Source organism: Musca vetustissima, unplaced genomic scaffold (genome assembly GCF_032173495.1).
Source record: "Musca vetustissima isolate MV318-11 ecotype Yass unplaced genomic scaffold, APGP_CSIRO_Mvet_v1 utg5215, whole genome shotgun sequence".
Taxonomy (NCBI): domain Eukaryota; kingdom Metazoa; phylum Arthropoda; class Insecta; order Diptera; family Muscidae; genus Musca; species Musca vetustissima.
In genome coordinates, this window is record NW_026880291.1 from 152202 (window position 1) to 177236 (window position 25035).

Here is a 25035-nt window from a genome sequence, read left to right on the forward strand (position 1 = left end):
AAAATAAAGTTTATTTAACAAATATTATTAACAATTACATTATATATTTATTTTGTTTTCATTTTATATATATATACTTTTGTGTGGTTATATAAAAATAAATACCTTTGGATTAATAATGAGAATAATGTTTGTAGTTGTTTGTTGTTTTTTTTTATTATTTAAGTTATAACAAAAAAAGGAGTTGTTGTTTTAGTTTTATTTTTCATTATATTGATGTTTATACAATTCGTCACTTTGTAGTATTTGAGGAGCCAACATGGGAACATTCAACATTCCCAGCCCTGGCTTTAAAGCTTAGGCTCAATTTTGTTGCTGTGAGCTTTAATAGGAAATTTGTAATACCAAATTTCAAAATTAGTTTTTTGCATTCTAATTCCTGTTAGGAAAACCTAACAGGAATACAAAATCCGATCAGTTACATTGTTCCCTTTGCATTATAACCACAAAGGGTATTTGGGATTTTTAGAAAATATATCTAGGGAAACACTCCCTACTTTAGTAACACACACATTTTCTCCAATTCCTAGATTTTTCATTTCCATGACTTCCCTTTTACAGATGTGCCAAAATTTCAATTTGTTCCCTTGAACCACTTTGTGTCACCTCTAAATTTGTGGAATTTTGACATTCCACTGTATTCGTATTGGTGTCAATTTCATTTTGTGGTGTAATGGTTACAATTGTCACCAAATCATCCTTCTTGTCGCCACCCGAAGAAGATTCTCTCTTTGTAATAATACAATTTTGATCCAATTGTAGGGAATTACGTTTCTCTTCTGACTGGGATTTGGACTGGCCATTAATTGTGGTTGTTGTTGCTGATGTTGTTATGGTATTATTTGCCGATGAAGTACCCAATCTTGCCTGTACCGTTCTCTGTTGCAAGGTGTTATATTCCGACAGCTGTTCCACACTCAACGGCTCGGGTATATCTTCATTGGCCAGCAAACGTCCCGATGGTTCTGTTTCAATGCTACGCTCACTGCTTATAGTACCAGGTGTGGTATTACGTGAACGATAACTGGGTGGAAAACTGTATTCTGAACCGCCAATGCTGCTTTCCGCACGTCCTGTTGTGCCAATGCCACCTGCACCGCGTATGGTAGAGGTTAAGGGGGCTCTGTAAAGAGAACGAGAGAGGGAGGAAAATAAATATCATTAGTGTCAGTTTTGTTTTGTTGATTTTTTTGGGGGGTTTCTTAACTTAATTTGCATATTTTATGTAAATTTATTTTTTAAACTTTTGTATATACAGATGTATGAGTCAGTACGTGTGTGTGCATGTGTTTAAAAGGATATTTGACAAAGAGCTAACTGTTTTTTTGCATATCTGGTTAGTATGGGTATGTGGTGAATATTTAATTTGCTTTGACACATTTTTCCACTCTAATTTACATATTGATTGATTATATATTGTTTTAGCAGTGATTTGGATAAATTCATAGGGTTGCCAAATAGCCAAAATAAGGAAAAAACAAAACTTGAAATACTAATTTCTTTTAAAATGGCACCCAGAATTTAAATATTTTAAACGTATCAATTGGAGTATTCAATTCAGGTTTCCAGAGTGAAAATATCTCTTTGAAGATTTGTTTTGTAATTACAGGCCCATTTTTTTGATAAGGGGTATGATATTTTTAGAGCCTTATTCAATACATTCTGATGGCTCTACAATTTTCAAGAAAATTGGCTGTTTGTTCTTATTTGTGTTTATGCTTGGTTCGATTTTTTTTTGGATCCTCGAAGTGCAAGTTTATTGGAGGTTAGTTTTCTTACTTTTTCCTTACAATTTAATTTTTTTAGTTTTTGGTCGAAAAAAATTAACAACCCTGAATGAGGGTATGTTTGGGAGTGTTGAATTGATTTTTTGCATATTTTTGATAATGACAGAGTGATTGATTGGCGTGTGTGTGGTAATATATAAAGATATTTAAATTTTTTTCTAGTCGCGATTTTATTATTTATCTGCGCATGAACATAAATTTTACAAAATGACAAGAAAACATCAGTAAGGAAAGTAGTAAAGTCCTAACAGACGTCGCGTTTTTGTTATATATCTATATCTGAACCGATTTCAGAAAAACTTGCTATAGACTAATTTATAGTAATTAAGTAGGTTGTGTCAATCGCCGCAGCTATGGATCTTTTCACGAAGCTTAGCAACATCATTGTAGACTTAATTCAGTACCCTATACAAAAATTCGTGCAAATCGAAAAATATATAGGGACTTTGCTGCATCAATTACATAAAATCGGACGAAAATATATATGGAAGATATAACTAAATCTGAACCGATTTTCACGAAACTTAGCACACATCATTCTAGGCTTAATTCAGTACGCTATGCAAAAATTCGTGCAAATGAAAAGATTTCCAGGGACTTTTGTGCACCATATACCTAAAATCGGGCGAAACTATATATGGGAGCTATATCAAAATCTGATCCGATTTTCACGAAACTTTGCACACATCATTCTAGACTTAATTCAGTACGCTACGCCAAAATTTGTGCATATCAAAAAATTTCCAGGGACTTTAGTGGACTATTTACCTAAAATCGGACGAAACTATATATAGGAACTATATCTAAATCTGATCCGATTTTCTCGAAACCCGGCACACATCATTCTGGCCCTAATTCAGTACTCTGTGCCAAATTTCGTGCAAATCGAAAGGCATATAGGCACCATTTGCCTTAAATCGGACGAGACTATATATGGGAGCTGTATCTAAATCTAATCCGATTTTCTCGAAACTTAACACACATCATTCTAGACTTAATTCAGTACTCTGTGCCAATTTTTGTGGAAATCGAAAGATATATAGGGACTTTGGTACACCATTTACCATAAATCGGGCGAAAATATATATGGGAACTATATCTAAATCTGAACCGATTGTTCCCATTTTCAATAGGGTTCGTCCTTGGGCCAATTAAGTGACCTGTGCCAAATTTCATCCAAATCGGATCATAAATGCGACCTGTACTTTGTTCACAAAAATACATGGACGTAAATCGACTCAGAAAGTGATTCTATGTATATTCTCAAAAAGAAACCATGTGTCTATCTCGTTTCCTTTAGCCTGTTACAAACATATGCACAAAGACATAATACCCTTTATTACATTGTGGTGAAGGGTATAAATATACTAAAAATAGAGTAAATTGCCCTTCAGTGATACCGACAGATATATACCCTCAACGATAAATACCATCTGCCAACATTATACAGGCATTATTTAAATATTAGGTTGGGGAAAAAGAAATCCATTAGGCCGGTCGTCAAAAATGTCGATAAGATCGGAGAAATTATCGAAGTTCACCGACATGTTAGCAGTCGTAACATCTTCCAGGAGCTAAAAATTGACCATAAAACAGTTTTAAACCATTTACACATAGCTGAATTCAAAAAGAAGCTCGATGTTTGGTTGCCACACCAACTAACAGAAAAAATAGGATGGATCGAATTTCCATCTGCGAAGCCTTGGTCAAACGGAATGAGATAGACCCATTTCTTAAACGGATGATGACTGGAGAAGAGAAATGTATCACATACGATAACGCTGTAAGAAAACGATCGTGGTCGAAGAGCGGTGAAGTACCTCAAACGGTGGCCAAACCAGGATTAACGGCCAGGACGGTGCTGCTATGCATTTGGTGGGGATTATTTATTATGAGTTGCTTTCATATAGCCAAACGCTAAATTATGTCAACAACTGGATCGTTTGAAGATAGCAATTGACCAGAATTGGCCAATAGGAGAGGTGCCGTGTTCCAACAGGACAACCCTAGGCCACACACATCTACAGTGACTCGCCAGAAACTTCAGGAGCTTGGTTGCGAACTTTTAATGCATCCGCAATACAGTCCGGACTTGACACCAAGCGATTGTCATCTTTTCCTTGCATTGCAAAATTTCTTTTATGATAAAAATTGGTATCTAGGGAGGATTGTGAAAACCGACTATTAGAGTCTTTTGCAAATAGAGTGCAGGACTTCTATGAGAGAGGTATTATGAAGTTACCTTTAAAATATCAACAAATCATACAACAAAACGGTGCATATTTGGCCCAAATCGGACATTCCGAAGCATGTTAAATAAAGTCATATAGTTCATATAAAAATAGTGGATTATTTCTTCGCCAACCTAATATTACGATGAGCAAACTTTACATATTCCGTTCGTTTCAAATAGGATTTACAATGTTTCGAAATGTTTTCCTTTGTGGATATAATCTATGTTCGGAACAAATATTACGTTATGTAAAGTTGGAATAAAATCGGTTACTCCCTGAGGGAGATGTCGGGCGCACCATACGGCCAGACAGAGAGACATTTGTAAAACGACTGCAAATTGTAGGAAACGGATTTGGTCCAAAGAAACATGGGGTCTAAAACCAATATTTCGATGATTGATGTTCTTTGTAGTAGCAAAGTGTATGTACCATCATTGCCAATAAGGCTAAGGCTAAATACTTAAAATCGATTGGGATATATTTATGTGTGTGCTAAGATGTGCCTTAAGCTCTGAGAAAAGTATGTAACAATGTCCAGACACTTAGTTTGGAAAATTGTTCTAGGATCCTTAACATATCGAAAATATAGCGGAGCCTTTTGTATGGGGGCTATTTCAAGAAATTGACATATTTTAAACATTTTCTTCTAAAATTTTTTTCCAGGATTCCAGAGTTACAGCCACATCGATGCGAAAATGCAAAGAATCTAACTTTTCGAATCTTAAAAAATTTGTCTTTAATTGTTTTTGTTAACTCTTCAAAACCCTGAAACGAAGAATTACAGCCACTTTGGGAGCCAAATGCGCCTAACACCTTCAAAATAAGAGAAATTTGTCTGTTAGTACCTTTTTTATGTTCTGAGCAGATTAAGTACCAAAATCCAGACACTCAGGTTGGAAAATTTTTCTAGCATACCAAAAATGTAGCAATACCTTCATATGGGGACTATTTGAAAATATAGACCTATTATTACAGTTATATGGTTGATATTCCCACGTACAAGAGTTGCAATATCAACATCCTTGCAGTTGTAGCAATGCGTATTCAAAAGGTAATAGGTTTCCGACAAATATTTCGAGGTGTAGGAAAGTATAACATCGAGCGAAAAAATAATGCATTCCTGTTAGTGCTCACTGAAAATCGTTGAAATTTGAAATCTCGAAATTGAACCCTTCCTATATCCTCAGTATTTTTTCTATTTTCTATAAAAACATCTAGTGAAGTGTTATTTTCGAAAAACTAGGCAAAGTGTATTTAAAAAAAACCCCTTTTTATCATTAAAATATTCTCCTATTATTGAAATCATCCTAATTGTCTGCCAGTAAACTTGAATACCTTACCATTCCCATCACATTAAACGCAGACATCTAATATTAAAAACCAACAAATAAATTCAATATTCTCCCCATTATTAATTCATTGTTCAGACAACTCTTATCGCATTCATTAGCCAACCTTTTCTAATTGAAATTTCTTACAATTCAACAACTGGCTAATTGTTCACAAAACTCTTTGCCGGCTGCAAGTGGCTGCTACAAGTATTCTTGTTCGAAACCTTTATTGGTTTTGAAAAGTTTTATTTATTTTCTTTAATAGGAAGAAGATTTACGGAGAACATAAAGATGGTTGCTGCCTTGTGGTTGTTTGTAGTAGTGTTACAAGTACTTCATCTTATCCTTAGACGATTAATATGAGGCTCATTTAACAGATAATTGCCACTTTGATCTTTCCTTCTGTCGTTTCTTTTTCCACCGAAAAAAATGCAAATGGTAATTAGGCCCAAACGGAACCATGGAAATTTTTGTTTGTTATGTTTGCTGGGGTACCATGGTAGCCAAGATTTTAAGATTCCTATTTTTTCCTTTTCATCTTCCACTTTGCCAGCAATTCCCTAAGAAGATTTTTTTGTTTGTTAAACATATAGACACAATTTCAACAAATGAGGCTGTTCGCTATTTAGTCTGTGATAACAGGAAGACGAAAAATAAAGATGTCGAAGATGCTGAAAGCCGTTTGACTTGATTCTGCCAAACTTTGTGTGTTTGGTTTCCTTGTCAAAATGTCTTAATTTTTTTGTTTTCCTTGAAGTTGTTGTTGTTGCTGGGGTATTGTATAATTTTTAAGGATAATTAGAGTTTAAAATACATTGTTCGCTCGCCTGCTCGCCCAACTATGAAAGTCAAATGACTTGTAATGAGTAGCATCTTTTTTTGGTGTCTGCCGTATTTTGTAGGCTAATTAAGTTGTACTTAGTGCAGCTCATTAACTATGGAAACGAGGAAATTGAATATTCTTAATGAGAGGAGGGCATCGCATAACAACAAGTTACAATTTCAAAGAACGAAATTTTACTGTGTCAGAAATTGTTGGGTGATATTTAATTTAAAATTTATATTTGGGGCAGTGTAACGAATAACATTTTTAAATTGATCTCCGGATAAAAGGGCGGAATATCAATTTTCTTAGGTTTAAGAAAGAAACAAGAAGGGATATTTTTCTATGTTGGATGATAGAGACTTTGGAGATATAAAAGGCATGTTTTAAAAAAATGTTTTCAATAAGCCAGGTAGTCTTCCCAATCCCTATACGACCAAAAGTCAGAGTGAAGTTAGGGGTTTTAGAAACAAGTAAAATGACGTCCAACTTTTCACTATTCGTACAAAATACCTTTGCACTATGCTATTGTAAATTGTCTGCTAATAGTCGCTTAAGCTTTGATAATATTATGTATCCAGATCCAGACACTCTGCTTAGAAAACTGATCTAGGCACCTTAACATATCGAAAATAAAGCGGATCTTTTGTATGGACACTATTTAAAGATATGGATCTATATTAAACATTTTCTGGGAAGAAGTTTTTATTCACCAGGAATCCGGAATTGCAGCCACTTCGGTAGATAACTAACTTAGGTTAGAAACCCGTACGAGGAATCTTAAAATACCAAAGAATGGGGTATAATTTTCATATGGGAACTATTTAAAAATATAGACTTGTTATCAAAATTTTCTGGGAAGAAATTTTTTTATTTGCCAGGAATCCGGAATTACTGTCACTTCATTAAGAAAATGCTAAAACACTAACATTAGAAATGCCGGAAAAATTATATGGGAGCTATATTTTTAATCTTCCTGTTCATCCTTTAAACTCCGAAAATTGGCGTTTATATGGACCCATATTGAAAATTAGGTTTTGAAGAAACAAGAAGGTGGTATTTTTCCAAGTGGGATGCTAGAGACTCTGAAGATGTAAAAAGGCTTTTTCGTAGGTAGTTTTATACATTTAAATATGTCAGGTAGTCTCCCCAATCAAATCGTGGCGTTATCCTATCTCGGGATTATACAGTGTAGGACCAAAAAGTCAGGATGGAGTCAGAAATGTGAAATATTATGGGCTGCAATAAATAATGCCCGCAACGTTTTTGTTTAGATTTTTTGACTGATATTTGGTACACGTATTCCTCAGTGGTTAAGAATAACACATTTTCAGCCACATTGAGAACAAACGAGGGCAGGCTGGGGTTTTCGTTCAGAAACTTATGTTGCATTTTTCTAAAATTGACACATTTTTCTCAGAGTATTCTTATTTATTATTATTTTCTCATAACATTCTTTGTTGATCCAGAAAGATCCTCTTTGCAGGAACTAATGATCTACAAAGGCCCGGAGACCGATGAAAACTGAGAGAAAACACTTTACATCGACGTCGTTCTGCTTTAGTTTCCACGTCATAATCATATAGCAATGTTTAGCAGCAAGTTAAGACGTGAAAATCTGTTGAATTTAAAAAAAGTTGTGCAAAGATCGATGATGGACGAAATGGCGCCCAATCAAAACAACTACCAAACATTAAATCAAATTGAAAAGCCTACATTGTCACAAAACAAGGGATCGAATACACACAATCAGTGATAATTCAATTCAATTCGCCACAATTTGAACATAACTATTCCGCCGGTAGATATTAATCTAAGCTCCGTACTGATTAAAATATATGACAATTTTTGTATATCCGGCACCATAGTGGGGTTTTTGGTAGGGAAAAAACTTCTTCTTGCCTGAAAATTTTCAATATAGGAGTACAAAATCGTCCTACCAAAACTTGTCAGTAGTGGTCCAATTTTTAAATTAGGTCCCATATTGCAACACATTTTTCTACAAAATTGGTGGTAATCGGGTATTTTGGATTCTCGTTGGGTAGAAAATGTCCCTACCCCTATTATAAATATTCGATTAAGTTTCGGGATAGTCCCTATTCGATTAACTTTCGGGATAGTCCTTATAAAACGGTGCCGCCCATTATTCTCTATTTTGAGGATTTTGGGAAAGTTTTTCAACCGAATTATTTTCGATTATTTGTTGTGAATGAGAGGAAATTTCTTCTAACAAAAATTAATATCGGTCCCTCCATAATGAGGGGTACCATTTCACCCTATTGGATATAATTATATATTTTTTTCAGTTCTCAAATAGTTTTCCTACCAAAAACTACCCGATGGTGCGAAATGATAAAAGTCATATTTTGCCTTCTTTAAATATGGGATGGGTAGATGATTAAGGGGGCCACCTGCGTACGTCCATGGTTCTATGTGCATTTTCCAAGCGAACTGATTATATTTTAGCGTGTCGAATTGGATCTAATTGGCGGCTAGACGGGTTTTTCACTGAAAATGTTCAATATAAGTCGGTAGACCCCATACAAGGATCACGCTGCATTTATGGTATACCCAAGGTCGTATTTTCGATACTGAGTGCCTGTAATGTAATATTTCATTTCCTGCTGGCATCAATTTATTTTTGCATCCCGATTGATATTAGGAATTTTGAATGTTTACCACAAGGCGGAAGTCAAACAAATTTGAAACCGGCCGAACCCTATGACCATTTGACTTGGTAGGTAAAAAACTTTATCACGAACAATTTTAGGTATTAGTATAGCCTACATATTCCCGGTATTTTGAAGGTTGTAACCTCATTTTCCAATCGAATAGTCTGTAATTTGGCATCCTGGGTTTTGGTATGTAAAAAAATGTCAGTATTCACGGCACCATTCGACTATTAGTATTTAAAATACCAAATACGCAGTTTCCAATCGATGTAGCAGCAATTAGACATTCCGGCTTATTATTAAAAAATATTTAATATAGGACCCTGTTTATTTATATGGGGTAGGGAAATTTATGTGGGGTAGGTGTCAACCCCATATAAATTTCCCAATAGATTTAAAATATTTTAAATGCCCACCTCTTGATGAAGGGTAATAAAAGCTATTACGTACTTCGAATAAATTTGAAGCTTAGTATATTCTGTGAACAAATTCTCCAAGCTGACAGCATAACATTAGTGTTCAAACCATAAAACATATTTACAAACATGCCAAATTCCAATTAATTCTGGAACATATTCATTTGTTCCAGAACTAATGGCAATGACATTGCAGCAAATTAAAGTGAAAGCATCAAATTTATTCCACATTCACGTTCCTTTTAAGCGAAACTTAAAAGTCATTTATATCCGACCCTTTCCTCCGCCGAAGTTTCAAGATTCATTTCATAAATTATCACCAAGAATATGGTACAGAAATGTTCGGGATTTATCTGATGGGTGGGGAGGTGGCTGGGTGCCTTGGTTTCGATGGAAACCATAAAACTTCAAAAGTCTGCGAAAATGAATATCGTTGGAATGTTATTGCCACTACGATGACTATTCTGCATACGTACATACATACATACACATACCTATTTTTGGCTATTGCCCTGGAATTGGTGGCGTAAACCATAAATAATATCACAACAACAGCAATGGAAAATGAATGCGAAAGGCAAAAGTCTTTGGGAGAAATGAATTGTGGTTATGTTTGTCGGTGGGTTTTTGGTTCCGCAGCAAAAGCAGCAGCATTCCTGATGTTGTTATTTAGGGTAGGTGTAAATTTATAGCATTTTCTCTGGCAATGAGGACGACTACTACTGACGGTGGGTGGTATATGCTGAACAATTTAACCACCCATATCGAACTGTAACCAAATCCCAACAATAATAACAAACTTTACAATTTTTTCTGCAAAACAATATTAACACCACAGCAGCCACAGTCTACAAAGTTCAAAAACAACAACAAACTTTGTTTTTTTTTTTTTGTTTTATTGTTGCTGTATGTTTTTCCTCGCCCTCTGTCTGCAAAATGTCTGTCCATTTTCGAGACTTTCTGAATTTTTGCTGTAATTTCTTTAACCTTCACAGCATGGAATTTTATTGTATCTTGATTTCAATATTACTTCTTTACACACACCTTTGAAAACTTTTCACTCTTACTTCTTTTGGTACACAAGAAGAAGAAGCATGAGCAGAAGTAGGATGGTGGTGGACGATATCATTTATTGTGGTTCCAAGTGCTACGTTTTCACTGTAATTTTGTTTATGGCAAAAGTTGTCACAATTCAACATTCAGCAAAATGAAACCGCTAAGCCAATTCAACATCTGTGTCGGGTTAAGATGACAGGCATGATTTGCAAAAAAATCTTAAAATTATATGCGTTTAGGAAAAAGTTTTATGGCGGGGGATTTTTAGTAATATACATCTGTCTGTTCTTTAGACTGACTGTCTGTGGTAGTTATTCGGAGGTAATATGGAATTTAATTTTTATTTTGTATGGAAGTGAACATTGTCGATTTAAGTTAACCTTCACTTAAGATTCGAGTTGAATTAATGCTTTATAAATTAACTACGATTCTGTAATTAAATATTATTATTGGTTAAAAATAGTTATTATACCCTACACAACTATGTTGTCAGGTATTATAGCTTTGTGCAGCCCCAAGATTTTGTAACGCCGCCAAATTGAGGTCCTAAGCCCAACTTTAAGTATACCAATCATCATATCTCGACTAGATGAGTAGAACTAGACATGTGTGTCTGTCAGTCCTTACGTCCATTATAGTTATGGACCAATCGTAACGAAATTTTGCATATATGACGGAGGAGGATAGGTTCTGGTCAAAAATATCCCTATTGTTATTGGGTAATGATCCCTTAAAATTTTGGGGATGAAATGGACCAACAACTTTCTTTTGGTCTGTTTTTCTGGACGCTCTAGAGCCCACAATTATAACCCCAAACTCTACCAAATTTTACACAGAGAGAGGGGATGGCCATTGAATAAGAATGCCAGTTTTGATGAAGACCGGTTTAGCGGTCCAAATGGGCCCAGACTTTTGTGTGAAAAGAGACAAAATTTGTATTCTATGGTGTGTATATTTACTCCTGAAAAACATAGACCCGAGAAGTTGACAGTATATCCACGAGTAGTGGCTGACCTTTAAATTGATACCAATTATGCTGTATGTATGTACTCCGATGTGGAAGTTTTACTTAAATAGTTACAGGGGTCTACGTATTCTGATATTGTTTAGTATTACTATTACCCCACTAGAAGGTGTAAATGTCGCGCTGATCGCTTGGAAATTTTACACGAAGTTGCGGTTGTGGTCAAGGATGGCACCTATAATTTTCGTTGATGTTGAGATAATATTTAGAGGGTGCCGATTCCGATTTTCTAGTCGCTGTGGAGACCATTGGCCATATGGATAACATCAGATATTTTATGCGGTGAAGGGGATCTGACCAAATACTTAGAACGACTGTTTAAATGATGATCAATTCATATTCTGAGGGTCAATCAAAGCCTAAAGTGACCAAATATTGCCATTCAGTGGTAGTTGTGTAGGGTTTTCCGCTCGACTTGACATTCTTGATATTATAATACTTGGCATTGAATCGGTGGAAAGAAACCGACATGCAGAAAATTCGGTTAAAACTTAATAAAAAGGGGCGGAACCATTCAAGTCTGATAAATATTAAAAATATTCAAAATACTGGGACCTTTACATGGAGCCGAAAATTCGGTAAAAAAAAAATCCGAAAATTAGTTCGTACCTTTATATGGACATATATAGCTAATTTTCCTCCTATACTTGCAATGGGAAAACCTTCAAAATACTTGTAATGGGTGCTACGCTTATATAGGGGCTATGTCAATTTATGTATATATGTAGGGTAGACTTCAATAAATCTTGAACCCTCAAGAACATCAATCTATAAGAAGACCTCCAGCTCTTCTATAAGAATACCTCCAGACCCTCTATAAGAATAAATCCAGCTCTTTTATAGGAAGACCTCCAGCTAAGAGGATCTCCAGCTCTGCTATAAAAAGACCTCCAGCTCTGCTATAATAAGACATCTAGCTCTGCTATAAGAAGACCTCCAGCTCTGCTATAATAAGACCTACAGCTCTTCCATAGGAAGACATCCAAAACTTCTATAGGAAGACCTCCATCTCTTCTATAGGAAGACCTCCAACTATTCTATAGGAAGACCTCCAACTCTTCTATAGGAAGACCTCCAACTTTTCTATAGGAAGACCTCCAGCTCTTCTATAGGAAGACCTCCAACTCTTCAGCTCTTCTATAGGAAGATCTCCAGCTCTTCTATAGGAAGACCTCCAGCTCTTCTATAAGAAGACCTTCAGCTCTTCTATAAGACCGTGTCACTAAATGCATGGCTTTATACATTCCAGTACAATTTTGGATTTAACGGCTATTAGGCATTATCTTTCGACTAATCGTTTAATCGACTTTTTGTATTGAAAAATCTAAAAAGTTCAAGTCGACTTTTGATCTTTGCAAAGTCGAATTTTAAAGATCGACTTTATTAATAATCTCAAAGCTCAAATTGCTCAAAAATTACTCATTGTAGAATTTTATTTTAGTCGATTTAGACAAAGAGAGAAATCGAAAAGCCTAAAAATTAATTTTTTGGTCAGCGACAAAAATCGAAAAGTCGTCTACATATCCCTAGTTTGGAGACTATGATAACTTGAATCTCGGCCTGTATGAACGTATTATCTGACAGGCGAAGTTACATTTCCGTTTTCATTTCTTCAATCAAAAAATACATTCCCGACTTTCCTGCTAGCCGGTAGCCATCTGTGAAACAACATTTGCCAGATCACATTTGTGCTAGGGTTTCGCTATCCCATGAGTCACTGTCCGTGGCAAGGGTTCTTTAGTTCACGCACAAACTAGTTCAATGGAAATATTCACTTAAAATAGCGAGTGAACCAGTTCAACCTACACAGACAATTTGGCTCGATCAAGAACACCGTCATCGAGCAAACTACATGAATATCGGCCTGGATATAATGACTTATAATTTTATTCTTCTAAACCTATATACAGATTTTGCCAAAGTTAAAATTAAATTGTGTAGTTTTACAAAAGAAAGTTACTCCCTCCCCCCTAATACCAATAATGCAATTTAAGCACATTCCTGGCTCATAGCGTCAAAATCAACACACACGCAAATATCCTGTAGACTTGTTTTCTCCACAAATGGCACGTCTGGGCATTTCAACACAATACATGTCTTTATTATGACAAAATAATATGCGTCATTATAATACCCAAAGCCAGTATGTCCAACAACATTTGATTGATTGTGCACCTAATGACCCTGGCAAATTTTGCAAAGCCACCCAGACAGCCGGCCACCCCAAAACAACACAATTGCTCTAAATTACGTTGTTTGTTTTATTAGAGAGCAGTGCCAAATTTAAACTGACCACATACAGCAGGCAGCTATTTTCTAAAGGCACTTTGTTGTCGGCTGCGGCTGCGGCTTCGTCGTCGTCATTGTCGTTGTCCTGGTCGGTGGTTAGGATATTTTATTGCTAACATTTAAAATGAATTTATCCTTACCTTAGCAAACTTCCGGCATGTGAACGATAAGTGGGAGGCGGTGAACTGCCACGAACTACGCCATTTTGGCGATCTCGATCCAAAAGTAGTAGTCTACGATAAAAGAACAAAAGAAAATTTGTTGGTATGTAAGAACAGAAAAAATAACATACAAAAACAATTTGTGTAAATTAATTGCCATTTTCTATAAAACATTTTTTTTTGGATTTTTTAACAACAACAATAATAGCAGTACTATTGTTGTAATAGCAACAACAACAAAAAATCAGCAAATAACCACAAAGACACCACTCACCGAACGTCTAAAGGAAACTCTATAATAAATGACACAAGGACATGCAATCATTAACAATAGCTGCAGCAAATTTCCTTCTTCGTCTTTCTTCTACTTCTTGCCGCTGCCAAAAACAAATGACCGACAATGAGAGAAGGAGCCACAGAAAAATCGTTTCGATTAAATTGGTTTTAAGGAGAGAGGGAGAGAAACCTCGATGTAACGGTCGAAGGAACGGCAACAATTGCTTTACAAAATCCATACAATAGGAGGACATCCTCTTCGTCTACGGTAAGCTTTTGTTGGTCAAATGACATGCAATCCACTTTTGGTGGAGGGGGAAAAAAGTACCTCCTTCTCGGGATTTGTTCGAAATTTACGCACTAGGATAAAAGAGCAGACGATGAACACACACATCTCCACCTTTGGTCGTTTTCCATGTGTTAGTAAATGTATTGAAATCCTTTTTAAAACCACATTATGTGGTTAGCCACATTTTATGGTGTAAAAAGTCCTGCTACTACTTTGTAGTTATATCATTTGCTGCTGTTCCTGTTCTTGCTATTATTTTCGGTTTTTTGTTGTTGTTTTGTTGCAAAGAGAGTTTAAGTTTAATGTCATTAAGCTGTCGACTTGGCAAGAGCCGAATACTCAATGGCAAAACTTTTGTCTACTACTAACCTTAAACGATATTCTTGCATACTGGCCTGATATGAAGGAGGCGGTGGCCTATGTTGAAACTCGGGATAGAGTAGACCTTGTGGTGCACCACCACCTCGACTACAGGGCCGTCGACCACATCTGCCCAAATCGACACTGGAGCCCAAACCAAGACAAGGCGGTCCACCGGGAGCAGTCATACGCCAGGCAGCACCACTAACTGTCACCAGGACCACACCAACACCTGCAAATAGACAAAAGGAAATATGAAACGGAGTTTTAAAAGGGGAATTTTGAATCATAGGCTTAAGTTAAGAGTTTTGCATAGGCCTAATTAGAGATTTGTTTTTTCTGTAATTGAAAAGAAGAATATTTTTTGAGGGATTTGTTATTGTTAGTTAACGGTTTGGGAAATTAGTATGACAAATATGGGGTTTGATACACAAGGGTCTATTAAATATAGTTTCTTCCGATTAACAACTAGGGATAAATAAATCGACTTTCGACCAATCAATTAATCGACTTTTTATATTTAAAAGTCTAAAAGTTCAAGTCGATTTTTTTTATTTTTAATGCAATCGAAAAGTTGAATAGTTCAAGATCGACTTTCGATCTTCTTCATAAATACTTGGCCCAAAAATTACATATTCCGGAAAAATAAAAAATTAATTATAAAAAAATTAAATTTTTAGTCGATTTTGCATTTATTTAAAAAAAACTATTGCAGAGTCAAAATAAAAAGCCGTCGTGGGCCTTTATAGAAAAGGGTTTACAACTTGAAAAGTTGTCGAGGTTTATATCGAAAGAGGCAGCAGGGAACGAAGCTTAATCCGGATCGCTACAACCAGCAATTCCTTCTTCCTACGTCTTCAGTTATTTGTAATACCAACAGCAGTACTGGAGCAGTAGCAGAATATATCCAAACGTTGCAGACTTTAAGAATTTAAGTATATGGAATTTGTATATCAGTTTAAATTTGTAAATAAAGCGAATTATTCTGATTTTGAAAGCTAAAACTAATTTTTTTTCTTCTGATGCATACCAGAATTATTTGCAGGAGGATAACTGCTTATATACGCTGATGACATCATTTGAGCAATATGAGGTCATAGCTTCCATGTTGAGAGATGACTAGAAAGTCCATAACTAGAAAATCACATGCAAAATCCGTTATAATCGGTTTTTTTTAGATAGGATCAATTAATCTAGGTATTAACCGATTATAAGTGCAAGTAGAAGTAATCTGGTATCAAATAGTGATGGTATAGAAGATACTTCAGAGATGACGGTATAAATTGCCAAGATTATGTCAGAATAGCAATTAATCGGCTGCAGAATAATAAAGCACCAGGTGTCTATGGATTACCAGCCGACTTGGGACTGGCAGTAAATGGCGAGAAGATCAAGCTGATGGTATCAACGCGCAACACGTCCAGTAGACTTGGATAAACTGTGGAACCTGAAAACTACAGCTTTGATCGATTTTATATACCTCAGTACAGCCATTAACAAAACTAATAACATCAGTTTTGAAATACGGAGAAAAATAGATGATACTATGGATGATACTATGGTCTGAGTAAGCAATTCAAAAACAAGGCCACATCTAGCCACACCAAACTCACACTCTACAAGACGACGATACTATCCGTGATTTTGTATGGATCTGAAGAATGTGTACTTGCGCAAGCATATGAGGCAGTCCTTGAAATGTTTTAGAAAAAAATTCTCCGAAAGATCTATGGCCGATCTCCATCGACGCTGAATATAGGCGTCGAATAAACCATGAGTTGTACCATCTATTCTCGGACAGACGTATCAAGCTGCAGCGACAACGCTGACTGGGTCATGTTGTGAGAATCGATCAGGATGCCCCAGCTCAAAAGGCATATAAAAGCGAGCCAACTAATGGCTCACGCAGAGAGGAAAGGCCAAGTGGAAGACAACATTTCGAAACATGGCCCTTCAAATTGGAAGAGGTGCACACAAGACCGGCGCGCCTGGAAATCGGTTTATGGAACAAATTTTCTGTCAGAAGTAGCTAAGTAAGTAAGAAATAATCTAAACTAATTTTTAGGAGAAGATCAATTTTTGGATAACAGATTTCTTTATGTTGAAATAAGATCTTAAATTCAAAGGAGCTACATAAACCGGCATTTTATACCGAGAAATTCTTCCTCCCAATTTCCTTATGTTGTACAATTTTTTCAAATACCTTCATTGCCATGTAATGATGTTCCATTCTTTCCTTGACATAAAATGTGTATGGGCGACATGAAAAATGTCTGGTAAATATTTTTTTGTTGGTGTGCATTCGCTTAATTTGTTTGACAATTGTTGAAATTTTTTGCGGGTAAATATTTTTTTCCCACGTTGTCAGGTTATACATCATACATACATCATAAAACGTTGTCAGGTTATACATGACAATCCAGAAGAATTTGTACATTAAACATAATAGATAGCAATCTTAAACAAATTGCGTGAGGGTCAAATTTAATGGTCGAGATGTGCTCTTAACGTTTAAAAAACAATTTTTGGATAGTAATTTGTTGAGTTAGTTTTTGATATAGTAATAATATTGAGTCCGTATAAAATAAACTTAGTTATTATAAAAAGGGTCCAACCCTAATTTAAGTATTTTTGTGGACCTAGACAGATTTCAAAACGATTTCGCAATGAATGAGTATTTTGTGGTTAAAAAGAGTAACACATCCCTTGACAAATGTTTTTAATACTTTCAAAGATTCGTTTGTCTTGGGGAAGGAAAGAAATGTGAATGGCGCCCAACATTTGATCGCTCAGAACCTTTTCTTTATAGTTATTAAATATGTAGATTTCACAATGGTGGTGTGTAAAATAAACCTACTTATTATGTATTGGGCGCCATTTACTCATTTTTTAGGACTATGTTTTTATAATTAAAATATCGAAATTCAGTAAAAATGTAGTTGGTCATGAAACCCTTTATGTTTGTCTGTAAATTATTTCCTATAAAATAAAAAGTATATTTATAGTATATTGCTGTGACCTTAACAGCATTCACATAAAATAATACCTAAAATTACACTCAACGTAAATTCCATTATACGAAAGACAAACTATTCGAACATTGTACACTTCCAAGCAATAAAAGTAGTTATTTATTATCTCAGTTGGATGATTTACAGAGTACGCATTTGAAAATAAATTTGAATGGCCTTCAGTTAAGATTGACAAAAATTTAAAACATTGAACGTTATAAATCCCAAAAAAACCAACACACACATTTTAGCCTTTTGAAAATACACATCAACTTTCGATGACAACAAAAAATGTATTTTCTTCTGACAAACCTTACATATACACATTCCACATATTTTATAAGCCACGACACATAAGACCTTCCCTTAACAGTCAGTTTTGGAAAAAAATACAGAGTGTCACATAAAAGTCAAAACTCTTCCCCGGAAGCTTGCAATTTTCCTTTCTAAACAATTTCCTGTTAGGTTTTAGGATAAACTGAAGAAAGAGAAAGAAAAAAAAGAACGAAAACTAACACTAAGAAATTCACAACCACAACAAAGAAGAAAAAATCGATATACAAACATGAATATATGTAGTTTATGCAGGGCAGGATTTATGTCATGAACTCCTGCCAGCCAGCCAGGTGATGACAAGAAAATATTATAGAAGAAATGGAAGTAACGAAAAAAAAAATTCAAAACCATTTGCCTGAAACTCAATACATTATATTTTTCCCATAACCCTCAAACAGTCAGTTGTTGTTGCTGTTATTCATTCATCTTTGGCTAACAACATTGGAGTTCAAAGTCATTTTAAATGTTGTCATGTTATCGTTGCTGTCGTTTTTTGTTGGATTTTTTTTATGTCGGTTGCTGCTGTTTTTGTATGAAAAAAATGGGAGTGTATGAAAAAAAGAGGAAATGCTTGCTGAAAAACATAAAACAAGGGCCATAGTTAATGGACTGCACAACTTCTGTTATTAGTCGATCGTTAGCCAAAAGGTAGACAAGGGCGTTTGTTTTTTTCCATGTTGTATGGTAAATGCAATTTTTGTTGTTGTTTTTTTTTCACTTTATAAACAAGGCAAATTGTGCTTGTTAAATGGGAAGTACAGGAAAAAATATTTGGGTATTATATTAAAACGGTTTTAAAAATATATCTGCATAGACGTCGACAAAATGATTTTAATTCAAAAATTTACTACAATATATTTTCAGTTCCGAATTTCTGTCATAAATTTATTGAGCAATTTGACAATCCGGATTCCGTAGGTTAAAAAACTTCTTCACAGAATATTTTCAATGTTGTAACATTGCCCCCACATATACGTATCCTGTCCTAGTCCAAGGCAGATTTTCGACCGATTTGACCTTGATTAAACATTTCGGGTTTTCAGAGAATAACAGACTTTTTTGACAGCACATTTTTTTGATATAACAGCCACACAACCTGAGTGACTGGAATAAAAAAATCGTTTTTTAAGGATAAAAAACCTCCTGGCAAAGCATTGACAACATGGTATATTTTTATACACTTCACCACACTGTGGTACAGGGTATTATGTCTTTGTGCATAAGTTTGTAACATGCAAAAATAATCGAGATAGACCCATGGTTCCTTTTGAGAATATGCATAGAATCACTTTCTGAGTCGATTTATGCATGTCCGTCCGTCCGTCTGTCCGTCTGTTGGTGTTAAATTGTAAACAAAGTACAGGTCGCATTTATGATCCGAATTGGATGAAATTTGGCACAGCTCACTCACTCTTGGAAAAAATCGGTTCAGATTTATATATAGCTCCCATATATATTTTCGTCCGATTTAAGGTAAATTGTGTACCAATATGCCTATATATCTATCGATTTGCACGAAAATTTGCACAGCGTACTAAATTAAGTCTAGAATGATGTGTGAAAAGTTTCGTGAAAATCGGTTCAGATTTAGATATATCTCCCATATTAAGCTTCGCCCGATTTTAGGTAAATAGTGCACGAAAATCCCTGAAAATCTTTTGATTTGCACGAAATTTAGCACAGCGTAATGAATAAGGTCTAGAATGATGTCTACCAAGTTTCGTGAAAATCGGTTCAGATTTAGATATAGCTCCCATATATATCTTCGTCCGATTTAAGGTAACTTGTGTACAAAAGTCCCTATATATCATTCGATTTGCATTTTGGCATATCGTACTGAATTAAGTGTAGAATGATGTGTGCAAAGTTTCGTGAAAATCGGTTCAGATTTAGATATACCTCCAATATATATCTTCGCCCGATTTTATGTAACTAGTGCACCAAAGTCCCTATATACCTTTCGATTTCCATGAATTTTGGTATAGGGTACTGAATTAAGTCTAAACTGTTGTTGCTAAGCTTCGTGAAAAGATCCATATCTACGCCGATTGACACAACGTACTGATATAATATAAATTAGTCTCTGGCAAGTTTCCCCGAAATCGGTTCTGATATAGATATATAACAAAAACGTGTCGTCTGTTAGGATACATATGTAGAATATATACAAAGTGGTGAAGAGTATCATATAGTCGCCCAGTCCGACTTTACTACTTTCCTTCCTTCAAGGTATGTCAGTTAGCACATCTGAAATATTTCATATTTCGGAACGAATCCTAAGCTCTCTCTATCTTTTGGGGTCAACATTGGCTCTTAAAGGGTTAATTTTTTATTTTTATATCCCATTTTCTTTAAAATGTTTTTATTTAATTTTCTTCAGAACATTTCCAAATATTCTAGGATATATTTTTTATTCATTACTTTTTAAATAATATATCAACTCCGAAGGGACTTAATATATACTTCAACATTAATAAAAAAATAAACCGACAAACACATTCTCCCAATTCCCATATGTAGTATATATACATATTTTTATAAAATACCTTCATTGTCATGTAATGATGTTTCTCTCGCTGACATAATCTTGTCTCTGGGCGACATGAAAAATGTCGTGTGAATATTTGTTTTTTGTTGGTGCTGTGCATTCGCTTAATTTGTTTGACAATTGTTGAAATATTTTGGTTTGCAGGCAAATGTACAAATGTTTTTTCCCAGAGAAGTATTTTTTTTACTTTCACACAAGTCATCAGGTTGTACATGATGAACTACAAGAATTTGTACATTAAATATAATAGGTGTGTAAGGGTCGAAGGGAGAGAAGGCAAAAAATTGACAAAAGTAATAAACCAAGCAGAAAGGAGATATAATTTGATAAATAGCTATATGTATCAGAAAGTTTGCCAATATTTATATACCCTTGCATTAATATCTCAAGATCATAAATGTAGTTAAACTTGACCGGAGCGAAATTTTTATATAATCCAGCTCACCACAAAAGGAAATTTTGTTTAGAAAATGCGAATAAAATTCTGAAAATACCGAAAATCGGGCTAGACTTTTATATAGGTGCTATATCACATATGGACCTATAATGATTATTATTTGCGCAGATTGATACCAACCTCCATAACCACGAACTGCCAAATTAGAAGCTCAATCTCAATTAGAATCTTTTTTCGTTATATATATACGTCACCAAATACAGAAAATTTTAAATGTTGGTAATATTTTAGAACCTGTAGCAATAATGATTATTTTCTGCGCAGATATATGTCAGGCTCCAAAACACCGAAATGCTATATTATAAGGTTCTAGGTTGGAAAATGCTGGTAAGCCCCCAAAAAAAAAAAAACGAAAATTGTGAGGAACCTTTATATGGGGACTATGTTAAAACATTGACCTATAGTAATCCTTTTTTGGAAATATGTTGACAAGCTTCAAGTCCACGAAATACCATTCCGGTTGGAAACAACCCCCTCAAAATACCGAAAATTGAGCCGAACTTTTATATGGGGTCTATGTCAAAAAGATGGACACATCCGTCTCTGTTATGAACACATGTTAAATTTTTTTCGATCTGGTAGCTTGTTCATATAGAAACAGGTGTTCAAAAAAGACGTATCCGCAATTTGTTTCCCGAACAAAATGCTAAATTAGAGCTGTTTAGAGGTGAATACCGGCACTGTTATAAGGGAGCTGTACAAAAAATAGACCGATATACCCCATTTGTAATACCAAACATCCAATTTAAATTCAATCGTTGTCGACTGATCGTGATTGTCGTTTAAAAACGCTCATTCCGTTTAAAAATATTGCAGCTATCTTTTAACAGATCCTGGGAGGATTCTTTCAACAGCATACATTCGATAAAAAGGTCTGATTGCATTGGTCCCTTTGCAACCGCTAAAAAGTTTTGTCTAGATGTATGCAAATAATTATAAAAAAATTGGGCTTTCGGAGTTATTCACAGATGACGAATCACTGATCTATACGTATTAGATCGAAACAAAATAGCAATCGACCGTGTATACCTTCAAAGGCGTGCCAGATCCAACAAAAGTTATCCATAAATGAAGTAAGAGCGACTTTTCTGTTTGATCAATGCCGTGCGGTCAATTCTGAGAGGTAAGTCGCAATTTGTTGGCCTGAAGTTTTCGAAAAAAAATTAGGAGAATGAACCAGGGTCTATAGTCTTTGGGTGACCAGTCTCGAACTATTTAGGGTTCTTCTTGTAATAGCTTTGGCTATGAAACTGACCGAAGGTAATGGTAGCACGGGTGTCAGGGCCCCTCGGTCTGCGAATCTAGCCCGGTAGTTGGTGTTGGCCCTTCGGGAAGCATCGTAGAACTTCGGTTCGACGTGGAGTTGCATTACAACCAGGTGCCTGACCCATAGAAATGCAGGAGTTTTAGCTGGGGTCCACCTCTCATCCAAGGATGTTAGCGTGTCCAAATAGGCGTGATCGCTTGATACCTGCATTTTGGTGTGGGGCGTTGATTGGCGCTTTGTATTAACTGGTGCTTACAGCATTCTGGTGTAGTGTTTAAGATAGCAAGATAGGTACCTACGTACTCAAAGAATCTCTGTACACCATGACAATACAACCCTTCACACTCCCCGTAAGAGTTCACAGCCCCTTTTTGATTGGTCATAACGTAGAATTTATGGGTCATTCGCCTTACAGCAATGATTTGGCGCCCGATGATTTTTTTTTAACTCCGGCACATCAAGGAAAAATATGTTGTAAACAATTAATCAACGTCGTCAGTCTGTCAATTTTGAATCGTACGCCGCAATTTGTAGGCTTCATTTTTTCGGAGAAATTCGAAAAACGAACTAGAGGATATTCTGGACCAGTTATAACGTGGATTTGATGGGACATTGGCGACCAATGAAGTCTTCTTATTCCGACACATCAAGAACAAATGGGTGGTCGACAATTTTCGTCGGCAGGAAATTTTTTTTAAAAACTTTAACAAATCAGGTTTTAGGTACCTTAATTAGTTTATATGATCATCTCCGAGAACTAAAGGCGTTGTCGGTGACCATAACTGGAACGTCATGGAACATTTCAAAGCGATCAGCGCTATATTACACCCTCTAGTGTGGTAATGGATTACTAAATAATATATGAATACATAAGCACCTGTAAATATTTAAGTGTAACTCCCACATCTGAGTACATATGACCATATAATTGGCATCAATTTAAAGGTCAACCAATCCTCTTGGATATGCTATCAACTTCTCGGGTCTATATCCTTCAGGGTATAGAATACAAATTTTGTAATTTTTCACACAAAAGTCAGGGTCCAGTTGACCCGCTAAATATAGACCGATGTTTATCAAAACAGGTATACTTATTCTTTGGCCCGATCTCCTTCTCCGTGCAAAAATTTTGTTTGCAAGTCATAATTGCGGCCTCCGGAACCAGAAAAACCGACAAAAATAAAGTTTCTGGTCATTTCATCCCCTAAACATTAACCAATCTTTACCAAAAACAATAGGGGTCTTCATTGAAATTTCTACATGCAAAATTTGTGAAATTTAATAATTATTTTTATTTTTATTTCACCCTTTTTTCATTCGAGAGATACCTGAATTTTAAAGCTTTTATTTTTAATACATTATTACGAAATTAAAAAATAAGATTTTAATATCAATGATATAAATATGTATCTCTTTGTTGTATGGTAACAACATAATTGTCCTTTAGCTGATGTTTTTCATATAAACATGGCAACTATTGGCAACAAAATCAGCAGCTACTCTATGTGAACACAATTTTTAACTTGTAATTGCAAAAACCACAAAAAGTTACAAACACACACACATCTATAGCATGTCCAATATAAAACTTTAAATACAATATATGAAAGTAATTTCATGCGGACAACTATAACGAATGTGTTAGCAAACAAACATGCACACACACACGTCCACACCTTTAAATATGAATCCTTGTTTAAAGCTCTGATATAATATATACTTATGTATATACATGTATGTATATCTGTATACGATATTTATGCATGTACATGGTTATTATGCATCATTTAGCTTGAGAATGACGGTCAGTTTAAGTGACATTGTGTGTTATGTCAATATGTTAATATAAATGTATGCCGTTACATGTGTAAATAAGTTTAACTACTATATTACGGGGACAGGTAGTAGTGGTTGTAATATGTGTGTGTTCTTCATATCTGTCTGTTGTGTATATGTACAGAGAATGTTTGTTATGTTGTTTTTTTTTTGCCAACAGCGTAATTAAGTGGGTACTTAATGGCTGGAAAAAACAACAACAACATGCTGAAAAAAGGTAAAAGTACTTTTTTCTACTCCTGTGTATGTGTATTTTAATATTTATTACCAAACAACTTTACACATTTCGCGGGGAGGGTGTGTGCGTGTGATTCTGCTTTCACATTAACATATACAGGCAATCACAACTACACGCAAACACTCATTAAACAAAACAAACATGCAAACAATTATACTCTTGCTGAAATGTTCCTCCAAGCTGACATGTCGAGCAAAAAAAACCTTAACATGTTAACATAATTACAATTTCACGTAAAAAATAAGAAGTCAGCTCCGACCACTACAGTGTCGCACAGAGAGTGATAATACATATTAAAAAATTATAATAATGTAAATAAATATGTTAAGCATTAACAAGTAGTAAAAATTATATAATTTTCAAGACGTTTGGTGACAATTTCTATTTTTAAATAATTTTCGAATGAAAAAAATTCTCAATGCACTGAGGAGATACCTGAAGTGCAGGAATAAAATAATCCGCTTTTGGAAGTTGAAAAAACAATGATTTGTGTCGATGTGTGAGAAATCTGTTTGCTAGGGTATACAAGATTTGTAGTTTCTTGTTCGTTTTTCGAATTTTTGTGAACAAAACAAAGTATTTGTGTATATCAAAATTATTTGGAAAATACATATGCGAATTTTG

The 25035-nt window shown here is 35.1% G+C and overlaps 1 protein-coding gene across 1 annotated transcript in view; it reads right to left on the minus strand.

Annotated features, from left to right (window-relative positions):
• Positions 1-555: 555 nt before the first annotated feature.
• LOC133325828 (uncharacterized) overlaps positions 556-25035 on the minus strand; it is a 57196-nt gene continuing 32716 nt past the window's right edge. The window contains exons 5-7 of the mRNA XM_061534548.1: positions 14728-14950; positions 13773-13865; positions 556-1123 (exon numbers count right to left, since the gene is read on the minus strand). Of these exons, the coding sequence (XP_061390532.1) occupies positions 556-1123; positions 13773-13865; positions 14728-14950 (884 nt within the window). The remainder of the gene's footprint in view (positions 1124-13772; positions 13866-14727; positions 14951-25035) is intronic.